This window comes from Gavia stellata, chromosome 28 (genome assembly GCF_030936135.1).
Source record: "Gavia stellata isolate bGavSte3 chromosome 28, bGavSte3.hap2, whole genome shotgun sequence".
Taxonomy (NCBI): Eukaryota; Metazoa; Chordata; class Aves; order Gaviiformes; family Gaviidae; genus Gavia; species Gavia stellata.
In genome coordinates this window covers 417,979-436,273 of record NC_082621.1, presented here as the reverse complement: position 1 = coordinate 436,273, position 18,295 = coordinate 417,979, and the positions used below count along the sequence as shown (strand labels likewise).

The 18,295-nt window shown below is 51.8% G+C and overlaps 3 protein-coding genes across 5 annotated transcripts; 2 read left to right on the top strand and 1 right to left on the bottom strand.

Annotated features, from left to right (window-relative positions):
* Positions 1 to 13: 13 nt before the first annotated feature.
* On the bottom strand, positions 14 to 4,467 carry BECN1 (beclin 1). Of its 3 annotated transcripts, XM_059830381.1 has the most exons (11): positions 4,341 to 4,467; positions 4,185 to 4,252; positions 4,047 to 4,105; positions 3,452 to 3,542; positions 3,043 to 3,179; positions 2,331 to 2,525; positions 1,966 to 2,112; positions 1,303 to 1,452; positions 1,157 to 1,217; positions 563 to 705; positions 14 to 212 (listed from the first exon to the last, which is right to left on the bottom strand). In XM_059830381.1, the coding sequence occupies exons 1-11, from the start codon at positions 4,465 to 4,467 to the stop codon at positions 44 to 46; spliced, it is 1,347 nt and encodes a 448-aa protein (XP_059686364.1). In that variant the 3' UTR covers positions 14 to 43. The 3 variants fall into 3 exon arrangements, with proteins under 3 accessions (XP_059686364.1, XP_059686365.1, XP_059686366.1); XM_059830382.1 differs by lacking the exon at positions 563 to 705 and having other exon boundaries at positions 141 to 212; XM_059830383.1 differs by lacking the exons at positions 563 to 705; positions 3,043 to 3,179; positions 3,452 to 3,542 and having other exon boundaries at positions 141 to 212.
* Positions 4,468 to 4,733: 266 nt separating this feature from the next.
* On the top strand, positions 4,734 to 11,388 carry PSME3 (proteasome activator subunit 3). The gene is made up of 11 exons (XM_059830416.1): positions 4,734 to 4,814; positions 5,513 to 5,545; positions 5,872 to 5,934; positions 6,434 to 6,538; positions 6,846 to 6,894; positions 7,527 to 7,639; positions 8,173 to 8,241; positions 8,483 to 8,550; positions 8,713 to 8,767; positions 9,023 to 9,109; positions 9,624 to 11,388. Exons 1-11 carry the CDS (start codon positions 4,773 to 4,775, stop codon positions 9,702 to 9,704), a joined length of 765 nt encoding a protein of 254 aa, XP_059686399.1. The 5' UTR covers positions 4,734 to 4,772; the 3' UTR covers positions 9,705 to 11,388.
* Positions 11,389 to 16,102: 4,714 nt separating this feature from the next.
* Positions 16,103 to 18,244, top strand: LOC104263087 (membrane primary amine oxidase-like). The gene is made up of 2 exons (XM_059830145.1): positions 16,103 to 17,669; positions 18,192 to 18,244. Exons 1-2 carry the CDS (start codon positions 16,103 to 16,105, stop codon positions 18,242 to 18,244), a joined length of 1,620 nt encoding a protein of 539 aa, XP_059686128.1.
* The last annotated feature ends 51 nt before the right edge of the window (positions 18,245 to 18,295 follow it).

Here is an 18,295-nt window from a genome sequence, read left to right as displayed (position 1 = left end):
AACGCAGACACTCTACAGCTGCCAGGACAAGTTCTTTACATGATTACTTGTTATAGAATTGGGATGAGACCCAGGCAAGACCCCACTTCAGGTTAGTTAACATGAATTTTAGTGCTTTTGTCCATTGCTCCTCAGAGTTAAATTGTGTTTTAATAGAGTAAGAGCCACCGCTGCCACCTGTATCTTCAATCTTCCCTTTCTCCACGTCCATCCTGTATCACACACAAAGTTTTATTAGCATGTTACTATTGCAAGCATTTAATCTCAATATGACGTCAAGTACTAAAGTTTAAATCTGACATTCATATTATTCTGTGTAAGAATACTTTGTTTTTAAAGGAAATCTAGTAAGCCTCAGGTCTTCACCTGAGGAACTAGCTTTAAATTGCAATTAAACTAAGAGCAAAGGTGGTAATCCTACCCATTACAAAGAACACTGGATGATTCCAGAAAGACAGGACTGAAACAGCAAGCAGTGCTGCAGACTGGTCCAGAGGTCAGTTAGTGCTGCGCAGGACAACATACAAGGTGTTCATTTGACGTGTTATATAGTGACACTCACCTATAAGGCAAACAAAACCGAGTTTCGCCTTTTTCCACTTCCTCTTTAAATTGCTGCACACAGTCCAGGAAAGCCACCATTGCGTGATCAAACTTATTGTCCCAGAAGAACCTTAGGCCTCCAGAACAGTACAAGGGGAGCTCCTGGAAAAGAAACTTGTTTCAGGCACCCCAAGCACTCCATTTTAGATATGATCATTGCAGCTCTTTAGTCTTGTGCAAGTCTTAAATTTGTCATAGGATGCTTAAAAATGGTTTGTGGCACATGTGTGACTTGTTTTGTGATAAGTGCCTACTACATGCCAGCTTGGGTTCCTAATCACCAACCATCAATCCCAAATCACACCATCTTCCTCTGGCCAGCTGTGGTGTATAGTTCAAGAGTCCTATAATTTTTAATGCTACTGGATGGCAGAATGAGTGGCTTAATAGAGGATATGGAGTGAGATATTACTATGCTGGAGAAGTCAGGGCAGCTAGCTCTCCTGTACCATAAAGTCATAAAGAACTGAGTTTGTCTTCTGCATCCCCCAGCGTGACCAGGGCTCTATGGCATTCGAGGTCAATGTCCTCCGATTTGTGCAGGATCTCTTACCTTTGATTTGTCTGTGAGGGACTCTAAATATGAGTGGTTGCCATATGGTACAAGACGGTATCTGAAAGGAGATACGATTCACAGGCAGATGAGTATAACTGTCTTTATCCGGGTCATAAGTGAAATGTGTATTATATTGCATATACCTTTGAAACTTCAGGCCCATTTTGTTAGCAAGGGCATGTAGCAACAGCACGGTCTGCCCCCAGGCAGCGTTGATCTCATTCCATTCTACGGGCACGCTGGGGAGACGGCCAAGTCTGAAGTTATTTATTGTGCCAAATTGACCACTGTGCCTGTGATAAGAGGAATTATAAATAAGCGCACTGGGGCAGGAACAGCTTCTACCATGCTAACCAAACAAGGGCCACGTACTAACAGTTACAGAACGCACACTGCTAACCGAGCAAAAGGAGGGTTTGGGGGCTCTGGTTAAAAAGTGTATATAAATACCAACCACTTGTTCTCTTTTTATGACAGAGTTCATTTGAAAAGAAAACAAACCCAAAAACCCCCAACCAAACCCCCAAGCCCCCTGAGCTACCTGCTCTGTAAAGCCTGACCCTAGAGCATTACTGTTGGCTAGTACAGTCAGTCCTGGTTCCTTAACAGGGCTAGTGAAAGAGCCATTTCACAGTCTGCTTGGACATCTGCACAGCATCGCAAACATCTCTCAGCTGACACAGTTGCTTTGTTGTGGGGTGACTATGACTTGCCTAGCACCTTTCCTGTCAAAGGCAGTATTACTTAAATGCCACTATGTTGCAGATTCTTATCAAACTGACGCAGGATTCCAGTGTCTACATTACCAGATGTGAAACGTTGCATTGAACACATTGGTTTTCTTTAATTTATCCAATTGCATCTGGGCATAGCGCATTTGGTTGTCCACACTTTTCAGCTCATCATCTAGCTCCAGTTGCTGCCTCTTGAATTCACAGTATTCTTTCTGATACCTTTTAATAAAAGCAAGACAAGAAAAGCTAAGTGCAAGCTTTTACAGAGAAGTGATGGCTCACATGGTATACTAGGGTTTTTTTTGTCTAGCCAACTTCAATTTTGCAAAGAAGCAGCCAGTTGCATTTGGGCATTATTTACAGGTTTCTCCACATTATAATCTCATTCATCTGTTCTCTAAAATCCCTGCCATAAACTGCAGTTGTAGTTCACTCACTGAGCTTCTTCCTGCTCCAGCCGCTCTGCCTCTGCCCTGACTCTCTCAAAGTCTTCAGCCACAATCTTGCGGTTCTTCTCAACATCCTCTAGCTCCTGAATCAGTTGCTCTTCCTCCAGTGCAAGTTCTTTCAGTTCTGTTTGCAGTTTCTCCTTATCATCCTCATTCATTTGTTCCAGTATCTCCAGACATCTCCTAAAGCAGAGTGACAGGATTACCAAAACAGGGATCCTGGGAAGCCGCCTGCCAAGAGTCCCCAGTTTCATGATAGCCCACACACGTGAGCAGAGGCGCAAACAGGGACTCTGAGCTCACGTGCACCTCTTGTTAATCCCAAACTCTGCGCATTGATCCCGCACCATGAGTCAGGAATGCACACAGGAGAACAGGGGAGCGAGATGGTGACCGAGGGTCTATTACTGCCTGTCAGTAACCATCTCGGTGAAGCCCTTGATGGCCCAGGAATGCTGCCACATGGGCATCGTGGGCAGGGTGGTGTCAGTCATTCTGATGGGCTCACAGCCTTAAGCTGGAGAAGCTGTGTACCACAGGACACTCAAACAAAAATTTTCATCTCATTCAGACAAAGAAAACCAAGTGCTGAAGTCAGGGATGTCTCTTACTGATCACGGAAAGCTGAACCAAGGCTGTATTCTTTCCCTAGGCTTCAAGCTAAAGCAGCTCAGCCTCAGGTCACCTCTGGATCACTCACTTGTAGTTCTGGCACTCGTTCTCTGTGATATTAAGCTGGGTGTCTAGCTGGTCTAGCAGAGTGTCTGTGCATTCCTCACACAGAGGGTGATCCACGTCTGTCTGCCCAGACATAATGTCGAAGAGGTCCCCAGTGACCTGCAGGAAGAGCTCACTGTTAGCTCAAGTGAAGCCACAGGCAGCTGCCAGCTGGTTTTCAACAGACAGGCTCGTGCTTCTTCAGTTGGCAAAGTGTTTATTGCAGGTCAGAGCTTGATTTGAAATAAGCCAGCTTTACTGAACTACTCGCCAACAAAAATACTGGAAGGCCAGTGCTATGGGAAACTTTGCAGTTTAATCTTGCAGAGCATCTAGAAAAACTGATGCTCCATCGAGAAGTATTTGAGTTTACCAGCTCACGTAAAACTTGCCTTCAGTCTCCGGCTGAGGTTTTCCATCGTGCCACCATCTGATGCCTCTCCAATCAGTGTGAAGCTATTGGCGCTTTCTGTTGACATCATTCTTGGAAAGAATTGTATTAAGAGTTGAGTGCCGAGAGTCTAAGGGAGCTGGCTCTAGCGCTAGACTTAAATCTGAGCCTAGTTCGAGAGTCAGATAGGAAGAACACGCAAGACGTACTTGCAGAAGAACAGGGCAGCCTGCGTTTCAGAAGAGCTCTATCAGACAGCACTTTGTGTTAACCCGCAGCTAATACGCAGCATCCTAAATACCGTGCATTTACGTATATTCAAATGGCTACGCCACTGCCCGCTGAGGAGCCCAAGGGCCACGGGGATCCCTTAGGGGAAGCTCTAAGGGGGTCACACGAAACAGGCTAACGAGTGCCCCTCCGGCAGAGATGACGGCCTGCGAGGGGACCCTTTCCCCGGGCAGTTCCTCAGCGCCGGCTCGGGCTGCCCCTGGGAAGCTGCCGGGGGCTGTGCGGGACCCGCCCGCGGCCGGGCTCCGAGCTGGGGCGGGGCAGGCCTGGCAGGAGGGAGGGCAGGAGCGCGGCGGCGGCCGTACCTGGCTGGCGGGATGAACCTCCTGGACACGCCATCCTGCCGGTTCTCCGCGAAGGCTTCCTGCGGGGCAAGGGGACACCGTCACCGGGGAGCCCGGGGGGCCCGCCGCCGCGCCCCGTGCCGCCCGACCCCGCCGCACCTCCGTCAGGGCGCTCTCCTCTTCGTGCGCGTCCCCGGGCCGGGCAGGGGCGGCGGACAGCAGCGGGGCTGCGGGAGAGGAGGCGTCACCCGGGCCCGGGCCCAGGCCCGAGCCTGGGCCCCGGCCCCCCGCCCCCGCCCCCCGCCCCGCCGGTACCGGTGAGCTCCTGGATGGTGAGGCGGTCGAGGATCTTGAAGGAGGTGTCGAGCTTCAGCGGCTGGCTGCAGCGCTGGCAGACGAAGCTGACCTGCGTGGTGCAGGCGGGCGGCCGGCTCCCCTCCATGCCGCCGCTCAGCCCCGCTCCGCCATCGCCGCGCGACGGATGTGACGCAGACGGCAGGGCACGGTCCTGGCAGGGGTGTAGGGGCCGCGGCGGCCATTTTCTCTCGCCCCGCCCCGCACGGCCGTGTGAGCGGTCAGGACCCGGCGGCGCGTGCGCACGGGGGGAGGGTCACGCGGGCGGCGGGCGCGCGCGGCATTGGCAGGCGCGCCGCGTGAGGTCAGTTCCGGTGGCGGCGACGCCGGTGGTGGGGCAGGCGGCAGCGCGGCCCCGCGCCAGAGCGAGACCCCGACCCGCCCGCCGCCGCCATGGCCTCACTGCTCAAGGTGGACCCGGAGGTGAAGCTCAAGGTGCGCCCTCCGCCCAGGGCCCGCCGCCTCGCGGCCCCGTCGGGCTGGGCCGGCGCCGGCCCGGGCCTCGGGGCGGGGCGGGCTCGGGGCCGCCCCGGGGCGCCGTCCGGCCGTTTCGCCCCGGCCGTTGGTCGTGCGGCCCCCGAACGCGGCCTGCCCGCCCTCGCGGTCCAACCTCGCTCTGTCCCTCGGCGCCGCCGCCCCCCGCGCGCCTGGCCGCCGCTGCACCGCGGCCCCGCAGGAGCGCCGGGAGGGCGGGGACGGGGACGGGGCGGCTCTGCGGCCGCCCCCGAGCGGTTCCTGGCGAAGGGTGGCCGCTGGCGCAGGCACGGGCTGCGCGTGTCCGGCACGGTGGATCTTGCTCGCCGCCCGCCGTGCCGCAGCCAGCCCGGGCGGGAGCTGCTCGGTTTTCAGTTCCCCCCGCTGCTCTGCGCCTTCCCTCGCGGTTCTGGACTGACTGCAGCACCTGTAGGCGAGACAGACAGGGGGCTGCTCCTGGCGTCCTTTGGCAGCTGCTGCTCATTGTTTATAGGCTCTTCCAGCTCTCGGACACTTCTCATGAGGACGAGAGCTGTACCTGGAGAGATCTGGCGTTCAGGCTGTAGCTGGACTCCACAGCTGCAGGGTGCAGTGCTTGGCATGCACTGAGCCTTGCTTTTTGAGAGTGGCTCTGAAATGTTGCTTTTTTCCTTGTGCAGGTTGACTCCTTCAGGGAGCGGATCACGAGTGAGGTGAGTATCCCTCTGCCGCTGCCCAGAACATGATAGGACAGGAAAGAAGCCATTTGGCTATATCTTTCTGACAGACTTGATTGCTGTTTGAGCCTCTCCTGGAAGCTTAGCAGTGCTGAGAGCTTCAGTCGCCGACTGGAGTGAGGTTATGTAGCCTCATGGCTCTCCTGGCATCTTCTCATCTTGGCTTAGCGTGATGGTGGGCAGCAGGCAGAACCTGTGTTCTCTCCTGTTTCCTGCCTCTGGAGAGTTGATTGCCCTGGTGTTCTTGCCCGCTAGCGGGAACCTCGTGGCATTGTTTGATGTCATTGTTCTTTCTCTCTCAGGCTGAAGACCTAGTGGCAAACTTTTTCCCAAAGAAGCTGTTAGAACTCGATGGGTTCCTTAAGGTAGGCTATATGTTGCCCTCTGTATCCTTTTTTGTTTTCAAGCTATGTGTTGAAAGTGACATGGCAGGTCTTGTCCTGTGTATTTTCTTGCGTATTTCACCTTCTTACAAAGAGGTGAGGCAGTGGCTGGGTTGCTTGCGTGCATTTGAGTGCTGTTAGCTCTAGAGGGGGTGCTTCCTTTATCAGTTTTCTTTGTGTGATCATCACGTTTATCTTTCTTACATATTTGGCAACTTTGGGCTGTCCTTCGTGATGCTATGGTCTCACAGGGACTCCAGCGTTGCAGACAGTTGACAGCTTTCATCACAGTCTGGAGCTGGCATGCTGTTCTTGGGTGGAGGGAGGTCTTGTCACAGGCCTATTGTTAAGCGCTTTTTTCATTCATCCTTATTTTATGGTTGGATAAGAGAGAGGTCTGAATCTTTTGTCTTCTCATTGTGTTTGGTGTGACAGAATTTGTTAGTTCATAATTAAATAACAAATCTGCTTTATTTTCCAGGAGCCTATCCTGAATATTCATGATCTCACTCAGATCCATTCGGACATGAATCTCCCAGTGCCTGACCCAATTCTTCTCACGAACAGCCATGATGGGCTGGATGGGGTAAGGTTACTCTCTTGGCTGTGATCCCTACTTCTGTTAATTAAAACTGCATGGCTTGCTCTGTGCTGGAGTAGGATATTCTTGTTTAATAACAGGCTATGGCTCTCCCAAAGGCTTTAGGAATTGGTCTCTCGAGCCTGGGAAGTCTGCTGGAGGTAATGCTGTACTCTGTGGTCCTCCTTTGTTTTTAAAGAAGGATGCTTAGAAACCAGAAGCATAGCAGAGGCTCTAAAGTTTTCCTTTTTTCCTTTGCAACACTGTTATAGCTTGCGACTAGTTTGTGAGTAAAACATTTTGTATATTTTAGCCAAATATGAAAAAGAGGAAGCTGGAAGACCGTGAAGAGACCTTTCAGGGTAAGAGTCCCCAAGTCTCTTGTGTTGCTGACTGCGCCTTGAACCAGTGCACCATGTCTTAGGGGTATGAAATCATGTGAACCCCACTTGCCCTGGCCTGACAGCAGCTGCTGCTCATGCAGGCCTGTCCCTGCAACCTCTCGGAGCCTAACCTTCGGATGTTCTGTTGTAGAGGAGTCAGGTTCCAGCTCTTAGAAGCATGATTAGGACTTCTCTGATAGACATAAGTAGTACTTGCTTGAGCCTGGCCTGCTGACAGAGGCAGCTGATCTCCCTGTGGCTCTGTGCTGAAAGCTCTCCTTGTCTGGAGGAAGATACCAGGCTTTGGATTAAGCTGAAGCAGAAACAGCTCACACACGTGCATCAGGAAAATCCTTTGTGCCCAGCCTCAGCAGCCTAGAGCTCTTCAGCTCTTGTCTCTGCTCTGTGTTTCCTCTTTTCCTTCCTTTATGGTAATTGCTGTTATCCCATGTCAAATTTCCCCTTCCCCACAGGTTAGCTATAGCCTGACTCAGTGTCCACTACTAGCCTTTGCAGGAGATAAGACGCTCAGGTGGACCTTCGGTCTGATCCCCTGGTACAGCTGTTCCTACGTGTTACTGATGCAAGGTGTTTTTCTCCTCTGCTGCTAGGTACCAAAGTGTTCGTGATGCCCAATGGGATGCTGAAGAGCAACCAGCAGCTGGTGGACATCATTGAGAAAGTGAAACCAGAAATCAGGCTGCTTATTGAGAAGTGTAATACGGTGGGTATGAGCGCTGGAGCAAGTGGAGACAGTAGGATGCTTTTGCTCCTGGAGAGGCAAAGCTGCTCTGAGTGGAAGGTTCAGGCCCCTCTCTGTTCTGTAGATGAGAAAAGGCAGGATTCGTATTACAGTGTCTAAAAGTGGCTGGGAGGTAGGTGTAAGGAAGTTAGGGTTTTCTGAGCCCTTGGGGACCTCTGTAGTTCACCTCCTGAAGGAGGATGATGTCTGTTATGCAGGCTCCTTCCTTGAGGCTTTTCTTCATCCTCCTTTTGCACAGTCACAGACACCTGCTGAGAGCTTCTGTGGCACAGTCAGGAGAGCTTCCCATGGGAAGCTGTGCTTGTGTTGACTTGTGTGGCGTCCCAGCCACATGGGAAGTGATCTCAGAAGTGTTGCATGAGCATGAAGGACCTGCAGTTTTATCGTGAACTGCATGGCAAAGGCAGGGTCCTGGGAGGCTTTTGGTAAAACTTTTGAGAGAGGTCTCTCTGGAGATGATTGTTTTGATCAGTGTTGTGATCTTTCCGCCACAGGTGAAAATGTGGGTGCAGCTTCTCATCCCCAGGATAGAAGATGGAAACAACTTTGGTGTTTCTATTCAGGTGAGGCACCACTGGCTCTATGCCCTGCTGTAGGAGAGAGCTGTGCTCCAGGGACATGGATCTCTTGGGTTCCTCTGAATCTTTCATTTGATGGTATCCAGCAGCTGCAGTTATGGGGTTGGTTTAAGTTTTAAAACCCAAACCTGAGCTTGACATGGCATTGCTGAGATATGTTGCTTTCAGAGCTCTGAAGGCCAGCTGCAGTCTCATGGAGCTAATGGCTTCCTTGTCTTCTGTGCAGGAGGAAACAGTTGCTGAGCTTCGAACTGTGGAGAGTGAGGCAGCGTCCTACCTGGACCAGATTTCTAGGTAGGCATGAAAGAACAGACCTCTTTTTTTTTTTTTTTTTGGATTCTCTTGGGAAAAGTAAAGTGCTTGGGGAAGGTCCCCCAGCTTTTCTAGGGCAGCTTGGGCCTGAAAAAAATGTTGGTGCTATTTATCTGACCTTTAGTCTCTCCCTTTTCCTACCAGATATTATATCACAAGAGCAAAGTTGGTTTCCAAAATAGCTAAGTACCCTCATGTGGTAAGTAGATGGGGAAGTGGAGATTTACATGTCACAGGCTGCTACTTTTTGGGACTCTTTGGGCCACTTCATCACTGTCCTTTTTGACCTGAGGATGCTGGGGGAAAAGGGGGGATTGTACAAGGATGCAGGACATCTGCATTAGAGGAGAGCAAGCTGAAGGGGGGATTGCTTTGTAAAAGGTAGGACCTTTACTTGGTGTATGGGAGGCACAGCTGAGCTCAGGCCACTCAGCCGTGCGTCTGCTCTCTGTAGGAGGACTACCGCCGCACAGTGACAGAGATCGATGAGAAGGAGTACATTAGTCTGCGCCTGATCATTTCAGAGCTGAGGAATCAATATGTAAGTGAAAAACTGGAGCTCGCACTGGCTCCCTGCACAGCAATGGAGAGAGCCCTTCTGATCCTGCTGCTGCTCTCCCCTTTCCTTATAAGTACACTTAGTCCTGGCAAGAAGCCTGTCTCCTCTCCACTCCGCTTTGGCTCTAACAAGGAGCCAACTGTTGCCTCTCCACCATCTCCTAGAGATGCAGGTGTTTCCAACTGAGCGTTCACAGGAGTCTAGCACAAAATATTTCTTCCACCTCTGTGGGAACCTGTGATCCTAAACTCTTCATGCAGTACAAGCCATTCCTGGGGTCTGTAAAGAAATCTTCTCTTTTTGGTGTTACATGCAGTGGCTTCTGTAAAGTCTGGCTGAAAGAAGCCCTTATCTTAACTAGGTGTGAGATTGCACTCAGGGGTTGAGGGTGATGCCAAGCTGAGCTGTGCTGCTGTTTTAACCAGTGCTCATTGTGAACGCTGAACACTGGATGACTTCACCCTTCTTGTCTGAGTCCTGTTCTCCCTTTTTGCAGGTCACTTTGCATGACATGATCCTTAAAAACATTGAGAAGATCAAGAGGCCTCGGAGCAGCAATGCTGAGACCCTCTATTAAGTGTCAACGTTTGAACTTGAGAACTGTTCAGTCAACTAAAGACCGTCATTGCCTTGGTTTGTTACGTGACTATCGAGATGGGAAACTGGCTGGAAATAGTATCGCATTCTTAGTTAAACTCTAAAGAAATTCTCGCCTAGTTCTGTGATTGGTTTTGTTCAGGTCTCAGGAGCTCTCCCTCCCTCTAGTAACTGGTAATGAGAAGGCCGCTCTGCTTTGGGGTGCCCTAGAGGCTATGGCAGAGTGAGAGCACCAGCCAGGCAGGAACATTCCTTCATGCCTTTCTTCCTACCTGAGTAGGAATGACACTAGAGACCAAGCCCTTGTCCTGTCTCATCTCTTGGCTGGAGGCTTCACTGGGGTCTCTGGGAATGGGGCAGACAGTCTTCAGCATGAGAGCAAGCCCAGGGGTGGTGCAGCGGTGGAGAAGCTCACTCTTCACTGCTGGCTGTAGCTGGGCCCCTCTGCTGCCAGTGCTCTCCACTGACCCATTGCAAAGGCAGGGGAACCTGCCCCTTCTGGGGTGGTGGCAACAGCCACGCTCCAGTGCTGCTCAGCGGTCTGCACTCCTTTTCTGGCTCTTTTCTGACTCAGCAGAGCCTGCCCCATCTGTCTCAGCCTTGTCAGTTCTGGCTAGATCAGTGCAGAGCACAAGGTGGTGCTTGAAACTAGGGCTGGTTGCTCTCCTGGCTGGTCGTGAGCTCAGGTGGCTTCTGCTCCTGTTTGCGATTTGACTAGAGCCACTTTCTCGGCTAAAACCAATGTTACTTCACATATGTCCTAGTCCCCCTTCAGCATGAGATGCTTTTGCCCAGGCTGAGAGAAGGGAGGGGCTGGAGGTCCGATACTAAAGTCCTGATAGTCTCCACATGTGGTCAGACTGAGACCCGCTGTCTCCTGGCAGTGCTTCCCACTGCCTGGGTAGAGCAGGCCAGCTGCAACAGTTGGTGCTTGGGGGTGAGGATGGCCGATACCCGCCCGGTACCATTGCAGACCTTGTAGTCTTTTCCCTGCAAAGGGCACGCTTGTGTGCCTGGTGACTCCTCTAAGCTGCCGGAACGTTTCATGGTCCATTACAAACCCCTTTGGAAATGACTGGTTGTGTTGCGTCAGTTTTTGTGTGTGGCAAGTGGGCCCATAACACTGCAGGCTCCAAAATTTTCTTATTTATAGTATTTCTACTTAAGTCCCTTATTCAGGGAACTTTAAATCATTTGTTTCAGGAACCTTGCTGTTTCCCGGGTCTTGCTGTTACACCAGTATATACTTATTGTGCAGTAGCCTTAATAGTTGTGTTAACCTCATTGTAACAACAGTGACAAATGGAATGAACTTTCTCCCCTTCTTTTTTTACTTTGTTTTTGTTTCTTCTGCTTCCACATCTAAGAGCCATGTTGTCTCTTGCTGGTTTCCCAGGGATTTGCCCAGAGTGTGGAGGGCCACTGGCCCTTGCTATAGACTCTTTTGTTGTTGTTTGTAGTAAGTCAACTCTTAGTCTTCCCGCTAATAAATATTCAGTAACAAACCAACTGCATTCTAGCTGCTGTCTGGGAGCAGCACTTCCCCTTGTGTTTCTTTGTATTGATTCCTTTTAATTTGTTCAGCTCTCTTTGCCAGATGAAAGTATGTAAACTTTTACCATGTCAAGAAATTAAAATAAGGTACTTGGAATTCTTTTAAGGTAGCCCCTTGCGTGTGATACTGAGCTCTTAGGTTGTGCAGCATTAACGTCTGTTCTGGTCCTGCCTTTCTCGCATCCAGTTGCTCCTTCCCTGCGTTCTCCTCATGCCTCATTTTGACTGTGTTGTAAACTGCTATGCACTGCTTTGTAGGTTGTTTCTGTTCCTCTAGCATGCCTTATGTTAGGCCCACGGCCTTGGGTTTAATGTGATCTGTCCCATCTCAGCCCAGCGTGCAGGACTTGGCAATCTTGGTTAAAACAGACGCAAGAGAATTGCGTGGTGTTTCTCTAAGAGTCTGCAGCCTGCTCTGTGGCTGCTCCTGCACCTCTGTCAAGCAGGTGTCTGCAGCGCTGTCCTGGGGTAGGCACCTGGATGCCGCACCTGGTGCCTGTGTTCGGTGCATGATCCGCTGTTCTCTTGGCTGCTCTGTGCACGTGGTACCAAAGGAGACGCAGGCCGCCCTGCAATCAATCCCCCAGCCAAAGCGTGCTCTGCTCTCCCCAGGGGATCGTCCTTGTTCTTGTTGCGCTTCCTCCCGTGCCTGCTACACCGCAGCCCGGGGTGCAGAGACCTCTCCAGTGGCACTCCTGTTCCCTACGCCTCCTGTCCGCCAGCTGCTGGGGTGCAGGCCGCGCTGTGAGCCTGCACCCGGGGACGGGCAGAGCTCGGCGCTCGGCCGCCCGTCCCCTCCCGGCCGGGGTGCCGCTAGGCGGGGCCCGTGCACAGCCCCGGGAGCGGCCGCGCAGAGCGGGGCTCCTGCCTGGCACCTCCAGCCTCGAAATCCTCAGCTGCTGAGAAGCAGGAGCAGCCGCTTGCGGGCAGGCGCTGCCTGCCTCCCGCAGAGCCGCCTGCCCCACGGTGCTTCCTGCGGTGTGGGAAAGTCCTGCTGGTGCCCGAGCCGCTCCGGGGACGGTGGGGATCGAGCTGGAAACGGGTCGTTGGGCGCCAAGGTGGCTGGAGCGAGAGCTCAAAGGAAGGACTGTTGCTGGCAGGACTGGATGTGGTACAGCACAAGCGGTGCCTCCTCACCACAGCCAGAAGAAACTGAACTCCCAGGAGGCCTGTGCCAGCAGTTCCGTGGAAGGATGGAGCATCCAGGACAGTTGTGTTGGCAGGGGACATGGTTCACCCGTAGGAGCAGGGGAGGGTTTGTCATCTGTGATCTTCACCCCTCAGTCTCAGTGCAGTGGTTTCTGCTTTGCTCTCCAGGAGAAGTGGCAGTGTGCCGTCAGGGCTCTACTTCATAGGTTTTTGAGACGTCCCAGCTTATATGCAAGGACCATTAAAACTTTGAGAGGAGAATAAAAGCACAGCAGTTGTGTGCAGACACAAACACTGCCAGAAATGCAGCCAGCATGGGTAAGGGTCAAGCAATTTCCACCCTTCTGTTTTACACAAGCTGACCCTATGAGATGAGAGAATGGGAGTGGGAGTTTTCCAGTCTGAGGTCTGGCTTGGGGTATGCTTAAGACTTGCCTGTGTCAAGAGAGTTGGCAAGGGGTTTTTGGTACCGTATTCTTTACCCAGCTGTCTGGCAGTCACTCTGAGTTTCCCTAAGGCAAAAGCTGTCTGTCTCTAGTTTTGGTTTCTATAAATTTCAGAGACTATTTTTTGCCACCTCTACCTTTCTGTGCGAGCAAAAACCAGCAAACTCCTCTATTCCTTGCTTTGTTTGGGAGACGTGGACGATTTAGCAAATATAAGATGTCCTGATGCACAGTACCTAAAAGCAACAGCAACCGTGTAGCCAAAATAAACATCGGTAGGATGTGAATTCTCCATATTAGGTGTGGGACAGAGTGACGGGCTAATCAGGCTGGCGAGCCGAGTTGTGGGAAGAGGTATGCGCATCAAACAGGTCACAAACAAGTTACGCTGCTGTTAGTGAGACATGTAATTTTTTAAATTCTAGGTTGGCTTTAAGCTGCTTCAGGCTTCTTTGGAATCATAGAATCATTTAGGTTGGAAAAAAACCTTTAAGATCATCAAGTCCAACCGGAGGAGGTATACAAGCAATTCAGTGGTATGTGTGGCCCTTAAAGATCCTGATCACTTTTCATGAGTAAGTTATTGACACAGGTTTCGTGGCTGTGCAGGCTCAGTTAATTACTCTGCTTCCTGAAATTTCTACTGCAAGGTGGAGATGGATTTAGGGCTGTTCTGTTTATTCTGAAACAGAGCTCCCAGAAAGTGCAGGCTGATTCTTGTATCACTTGTAATAGGCTTCAAAGTCCTCAGCTTGAAAAGTACAGCAGAAATGGACAGCATTAAATAACATGGTATTAGACATGGCATCCATGGCACGTATTCTGTAGCGGGGCAGAGGCAGCATAGAAAGCTTCGTTTGTGTCATCTGTATCCTGCAGACCTGGGGTGTGTGCTGTGGGTTGGTTTGTCATGGGGATGTCATTACAGGTTAGGGTTTCTCTTTTTTTTCCGAACACCCAACATGCACAGAACTAAGAGTGTTCCCACACTTTATTTTCAGACATCTCCTAGGCAAGCTGCAGGGTTGAGTTGTGATTTGTGGGGCAGTAAGGCCTGTGGAGTTTGTCCAATTCTCTTAAACTACTGCTGTGCTGCTTAGAAAATGACCATCTGTAATTGCAGCCTGTGCCTTGACTGGTAGGGACTTGGGATGCAAAACCAAGAGGCGAAGTCAAAACTAATTGATCTGCTCTTTTTGTATTTCTTTAAGGAAGTGTCAATGTGAGCATTGTGCATGCAGCTTCAGAGTTTTGTGCAGCAGTCTGGGCTTGGCTGTGTAGGTGTGTGTTGCAGCAGAATGCTTGTTGAATTCCTGGGAGGCAGGAGGTATGTCTTGGTTCTGCTCTAAACCTTCTGCTCTAAACCTGGGGCAACAGTGCTTCCTCTCTGCACTCTGAGTGAAACAGATACCATGTTCTAGGCTTACCCCAAAAGGGAATTTTTCTTTCAAGCCTAACCCCAAGTAATCCTCAAAGCCTTGTTAACTTTAGGGATTGAAAGACTGACTTGGAAGTCAGTGCTTCTTTGCTTAATGTGGGGCTACTCAGAGGCATCTGATTCTGCCGCTGGAGGCCAGTTAAAAGTTGATGAGAGCAGGGTACCTCTGAAACCTGTAGCTGCGGCATCCAGTGTAGCCAAGGCTCTGTCCTGTCTCTCCCCATTGCTCGTGTCCGTGCCACAGAGTAAGCCCCTCTTCTGACACAGTGGCCGCGTGAACTGAATGCTGTGGCTCTGCAGGCTTTGCTGGCACGACAGCCAGTGAGGCAGAGATGACGCGTGCTGGCACGGAGTGGATGTGCGTGTCCCTGGCCTGCACAGCTGCAACCTGGGCTAAAGAAGGCTGAGGCTGCCAGTGGTGGTGAGGATAATGGAGTGTGTCCTATGGCAACGTGGCCTTCTGCCTACCAGTGTGGTGTCTTGTAAGCACGACCGGAGGACCACGGAGGGGCTGAGTCCAGGGCAAGATCCGCTGCAGAGGAAGAACTGGAGGCAGTGCTGAGGCTGTGGGGGGGCTGTCTCCCACTGGGAAACTCTGACTGGAGGAGGAAGAGAAGGCCAGGGTGAGGTGAGGTGACGCTGGCAGCAGGCGTGGAAATGTTGGGTTGAATCTCCAGCCCTGGTTCTCTTGGATGCCTTGTGCTTCTCAGCACCAGCTCAGGGACAGGCAGGGATTGTAGCTAAAGCGGTGTGTATTGTCTACCCCAAGCATCTGCCGCATGGCAGGATGGAGCACCGAGTCCTGTTGTCTGGCTGCCTCGCTCTGCCAAGGACTTTCAACAGGGCTGTGAGACCAGCAGACACACCTTTTGAGGGGATGGCAGAGGGCAGTTGTCACAACCTTTGGTAGACATCCTGGAGGTGGCTCCTCAGCCTGGGCAGCGGTAGCCTGGCAGCACAGTGAAAGCGGGCGCTGCCTTCGGCTGCCTGCTTGGATGCCACAGGTTGGGGGTGGTTTTGTCCTCGAGGGAACTTCTCAGAAGCTGCACCTCAGTTTATCTTTGAATTGGAGGCAGAGACAAAAGCTGCGTGGTCTTGTCTCAGTGGAATGCTGGGGGATTAATTAGTTCATAGCTGTTCAGAGGTGCAAACTAAGAGCTAGTTGTTCCCAGTGCATTGGGGCCTGAATCTCATCCTGAACTACATCTCTCCATGCCTGCCAAAGTTTTTCTACTACTACACAGATGGATGTGTTTTCAGCAAAGGCTTCCATGTGGAAGATTTAAAAAAATAAAGTAAAAGGTAACTCCAAGCTTGGAATCATGCTGCCAGGGGGAATGTTTACAAGGAAATAGCCTGATATACAAGGAAATTCGGTGAGTTGCAAAGAGGTGAAATTCTACAGTGTGGCAACAATTCCCAGCTTGTCAAAGCCTCACAGTGGTCCCAGCCACCTCAGGCTGACTGCAGGATCTTCGTTTTTACAGGCAACCTCAGGAAGCTAGGTTGGACTGAAAAAGTAACAGAATTATGTGAAACTTGTCTGAGTCACTGACCCTGCATCTCCACTAGTTCTTTCAGGGCACTGCTTGTGGAGGACAGAGAAGGCTGCAGCTGAGAGAGGAGATCTGCCCTTTCTGGTTACCACGAATTTCAGATCTCCTCCCCTAGCCTCTCCCAGTCTTTTGTACTTTCCGTGCTAATCCATCCAGTGCAGCGTAAACTGACAGCGGCAGCAGCTAGAAACCCTGCTCTGAAAGCTGCTGTGAATGCCTCAGGACCAGCAGCAGCATGCACATGAAAACAGTGCTCATCCTCCTCATTCTGGCTTTAGCCACGATATTTGCTTTAGTCTGTGTGTTGCTGACCAGAGGAGGGGCCCCCAGCACCTGCCAGCACCAGCCCCCTGAGCAGGAGGACACCGATGACGGCCAGAGCCTGGTCTTTGCCGATCTGACGCCCGAAGAGATGGTGCAAGTGGTGCGGTACCTGCAGGGAAACCTTGGGGTGCAGCTGGTTGATGCCTCGCGTGCAAAGCCCTCTGACAACTGCATCGCCTCAATCGACATGCAGGTCCCCGCCAAGGCAGAGGTGCTGCGGTTCCTGGATGGTGGGGGGCCTCGCCCCCCCCGGGAGGCGCTGGCTGTGCTGTACTTTGGGAACCAGCCAGACCCCAACGTCACGGAGTATGTGGTGGGTCCGCTGCCAACGCCGGTGTATCACCGGGACGTCACAGTGCAGAAGTATGGGGGGAAGGTGCCATACCACCGCAGACCAACACTGGCTGTTGAATACAAACAGATTGCAGGGTTTTTAAAAAGCCAAGTGTTCCCCACGGCTCCATCTTTCATGCGTCAAGTAATGGAGTATGATGGAGCCAGTCTAGCAGCCCTGACAGCTGCTCCCCGTGGATTCCAGTCTGGAGATCGGATCACCTGGTTTGTTTTGTTTCAGAATGTGAGTGGGTTCTTTGTGCACCCGGTGGGGCTGGAGGTGCTGGTGGACCACAGCAGCCTGGACATCTCCCGGTGGTCAGTGAGCAGGGTCTTCTACAACGGGCAGTACTACAGGGACATGGTTCAGCTGGAGAGTGCCTATGTGCAGGGTCGCATCAGCGTGGAGAAGGTGGGGAAAGCACCGCGGGATGGGGACTTCTCGTCCATGAAGCCCCGAGCACCTTCGGCTGCGCTGTTCCCTCTGCAGTATGAGCCCCAGGGTCCCCGCTACAGCATCAGGAACAACCACGTCCTCTTCCAGGCCTGGAGCTTTGCCTTTGGGATGAGCGTGAACAGGGGCCTGCGCCTGTTTGACATCCGACACAAGGGGGAGAGGGTTGCCTATGAAATCAGTGTCCAAGAGGCGTTGTCAGTATATGGCTCCAACTGCCCTGGAGGGATGTCCACGAGGTACATGGATGGGAGCTTTGGCATTGGGCGCTACACCTCCCCCTTGGTGCGAGGGGTTGACTGCCCCTATTTAGCAACGTACCTGGATGTGCACTACCTTGCTCATTCCCAGGTCTCTAGAATTAGTAAAAATGCCGTCTGCATTTTTGAGCAGAACCTGGGCTCTCCTCTGAGGCGCCACTACTCCAACTTGCAGTCGCTCTACTACGGGGGACTGGTCAACTCTGCTCTGGTGATTCGGTCCATTGCAACTGTGGGCAACTATGACTACGTGTGGGACTTCATCTTCTATCAGAGCGGGGCCATTGAAGGCAAGGTCCAGGCCACGGGGTATGCGAGCTCATCCTTTCTCCACGGGGATGGTCTGAGATACGGCAATAGGGTTTGGAAGCACACGCTGGGTACGATACACACCCATTCCATCAACTATAAAGTGGATTTGGATGTGGGAGGTAGGTCTGGGTCTTCCTTTAATGTCTGCCATTATACTGGTAAACCCCAGAGCTTTGGGGGGGATTGCATCCTAGTCTGTAGAATACCTAATAACTGACATCTGAACTCTGCTTTTTCACTCTCCTAACATTATCTTTCATTGCAAAATTATTTTTCTGTGTATAAAATAGCCTGTCAAGGTCATGGTGTTGAAGGCAGTGTGAATTGTCTGGGACCTCTGTGTTCAGCCCAGGGAAAGTATGAAAGGTAGTAGCTGGAAAATGTTTGTGTTTCCTTGAGGCCTCACGTCTGGCACGGTGCGTGTTGCCATAGGCATGGCCAGGCAGACAGGGAGACACAGCCCTGTCTGCAGGGCTGAAGGTGTGAGCCTGCTACTTGTTGCGCCTGTTGCTGGTCCTGCTGCTCCTTGTAACTTGGAAAATTCCGTTTTGTATCTCGACTGCCCAACATAAAGCAGGGTGGCTGGACTGGTGCTCTGCAGGGCTGAGCTTGTGCAGCTCTATCCCTGCTTCTCTTTTGAGGAAACACGTGTAAGTTGGATCCTGATTCTCGGACTTCAAAGCCGCTGCAGTGAGCCAGTGAATTCCCCTGCTCCTGCACAGAGTCACGGTTTTTGGCGGCGGCT

What these genes read in the sequence shown, in the direction of transcription:
- BECN1 (XM_059830381.1), bottom strand. Translation starts at nt 4,467, where the DNA reads ATGGAGGGGAGCCGGCCGCCCGCCTGCACCACGCAGGTCAGCTTCGTC. An exon ending in CACCATCCAGGAGCTCACCG is followed by an intron (nt 4,253 to 4,340) that starts GTACCGGCGGGG and finishes CCTCTCCCGCAG; the next exon opens with CCCCGCTGCTGTCCGCCGCC. An exon ending in ACCTCAGCCGGAGACTGAAG is followed by an intron (nt 3,180 to 3,451) that starts GCAAGTTTTACG and finishes CTCTTCCTGCAG; the next exon opens with GTCACTGGGGACCTCTTCGA.
- PSME3 (XM_059830416.1), top strand. Translation starts at nt 4,773, where the DNA reads ATGGCCTCACTGCTCAAGGTGGACCCGGAGGTGAAGCTCAAG. An exon ending in GGGAGCGGATCACGAGTGAG is followed by an intron (nt 5,546 to 5,871) that starts GTGAGTATCCCT and finishes TTTCTCTCTCAG; the next exon opens with GCTGAAGACCTAGTGGCAAA. An exon ending in ACTTTGGTGTTTCTATTCAG is followed by an intron (nt 8,242 to 8,482) that starts GTGAGGCACCAC and finishes TCTTCTGTGCAG; the next exon opens with GAGGAAACAGTTGCTGAGCT.
- LOC104263087 (XM_059830145.1), top strand. Translation starts at nt 16,103, where the DNA reads ATGCACATGAAAACAGTGCTCATCCTCCTCATTCTGGCTTTAGCCACG. An exon ending in AGTGGATTTGGATGTGGGAG is followed by an intron (nt 17,670 to 18,191) that starts GTAGGTCTGGGT and finishes TTCTCTTTTGAG; the next exon opens with GAAACACGTGTAAGTTGGAT.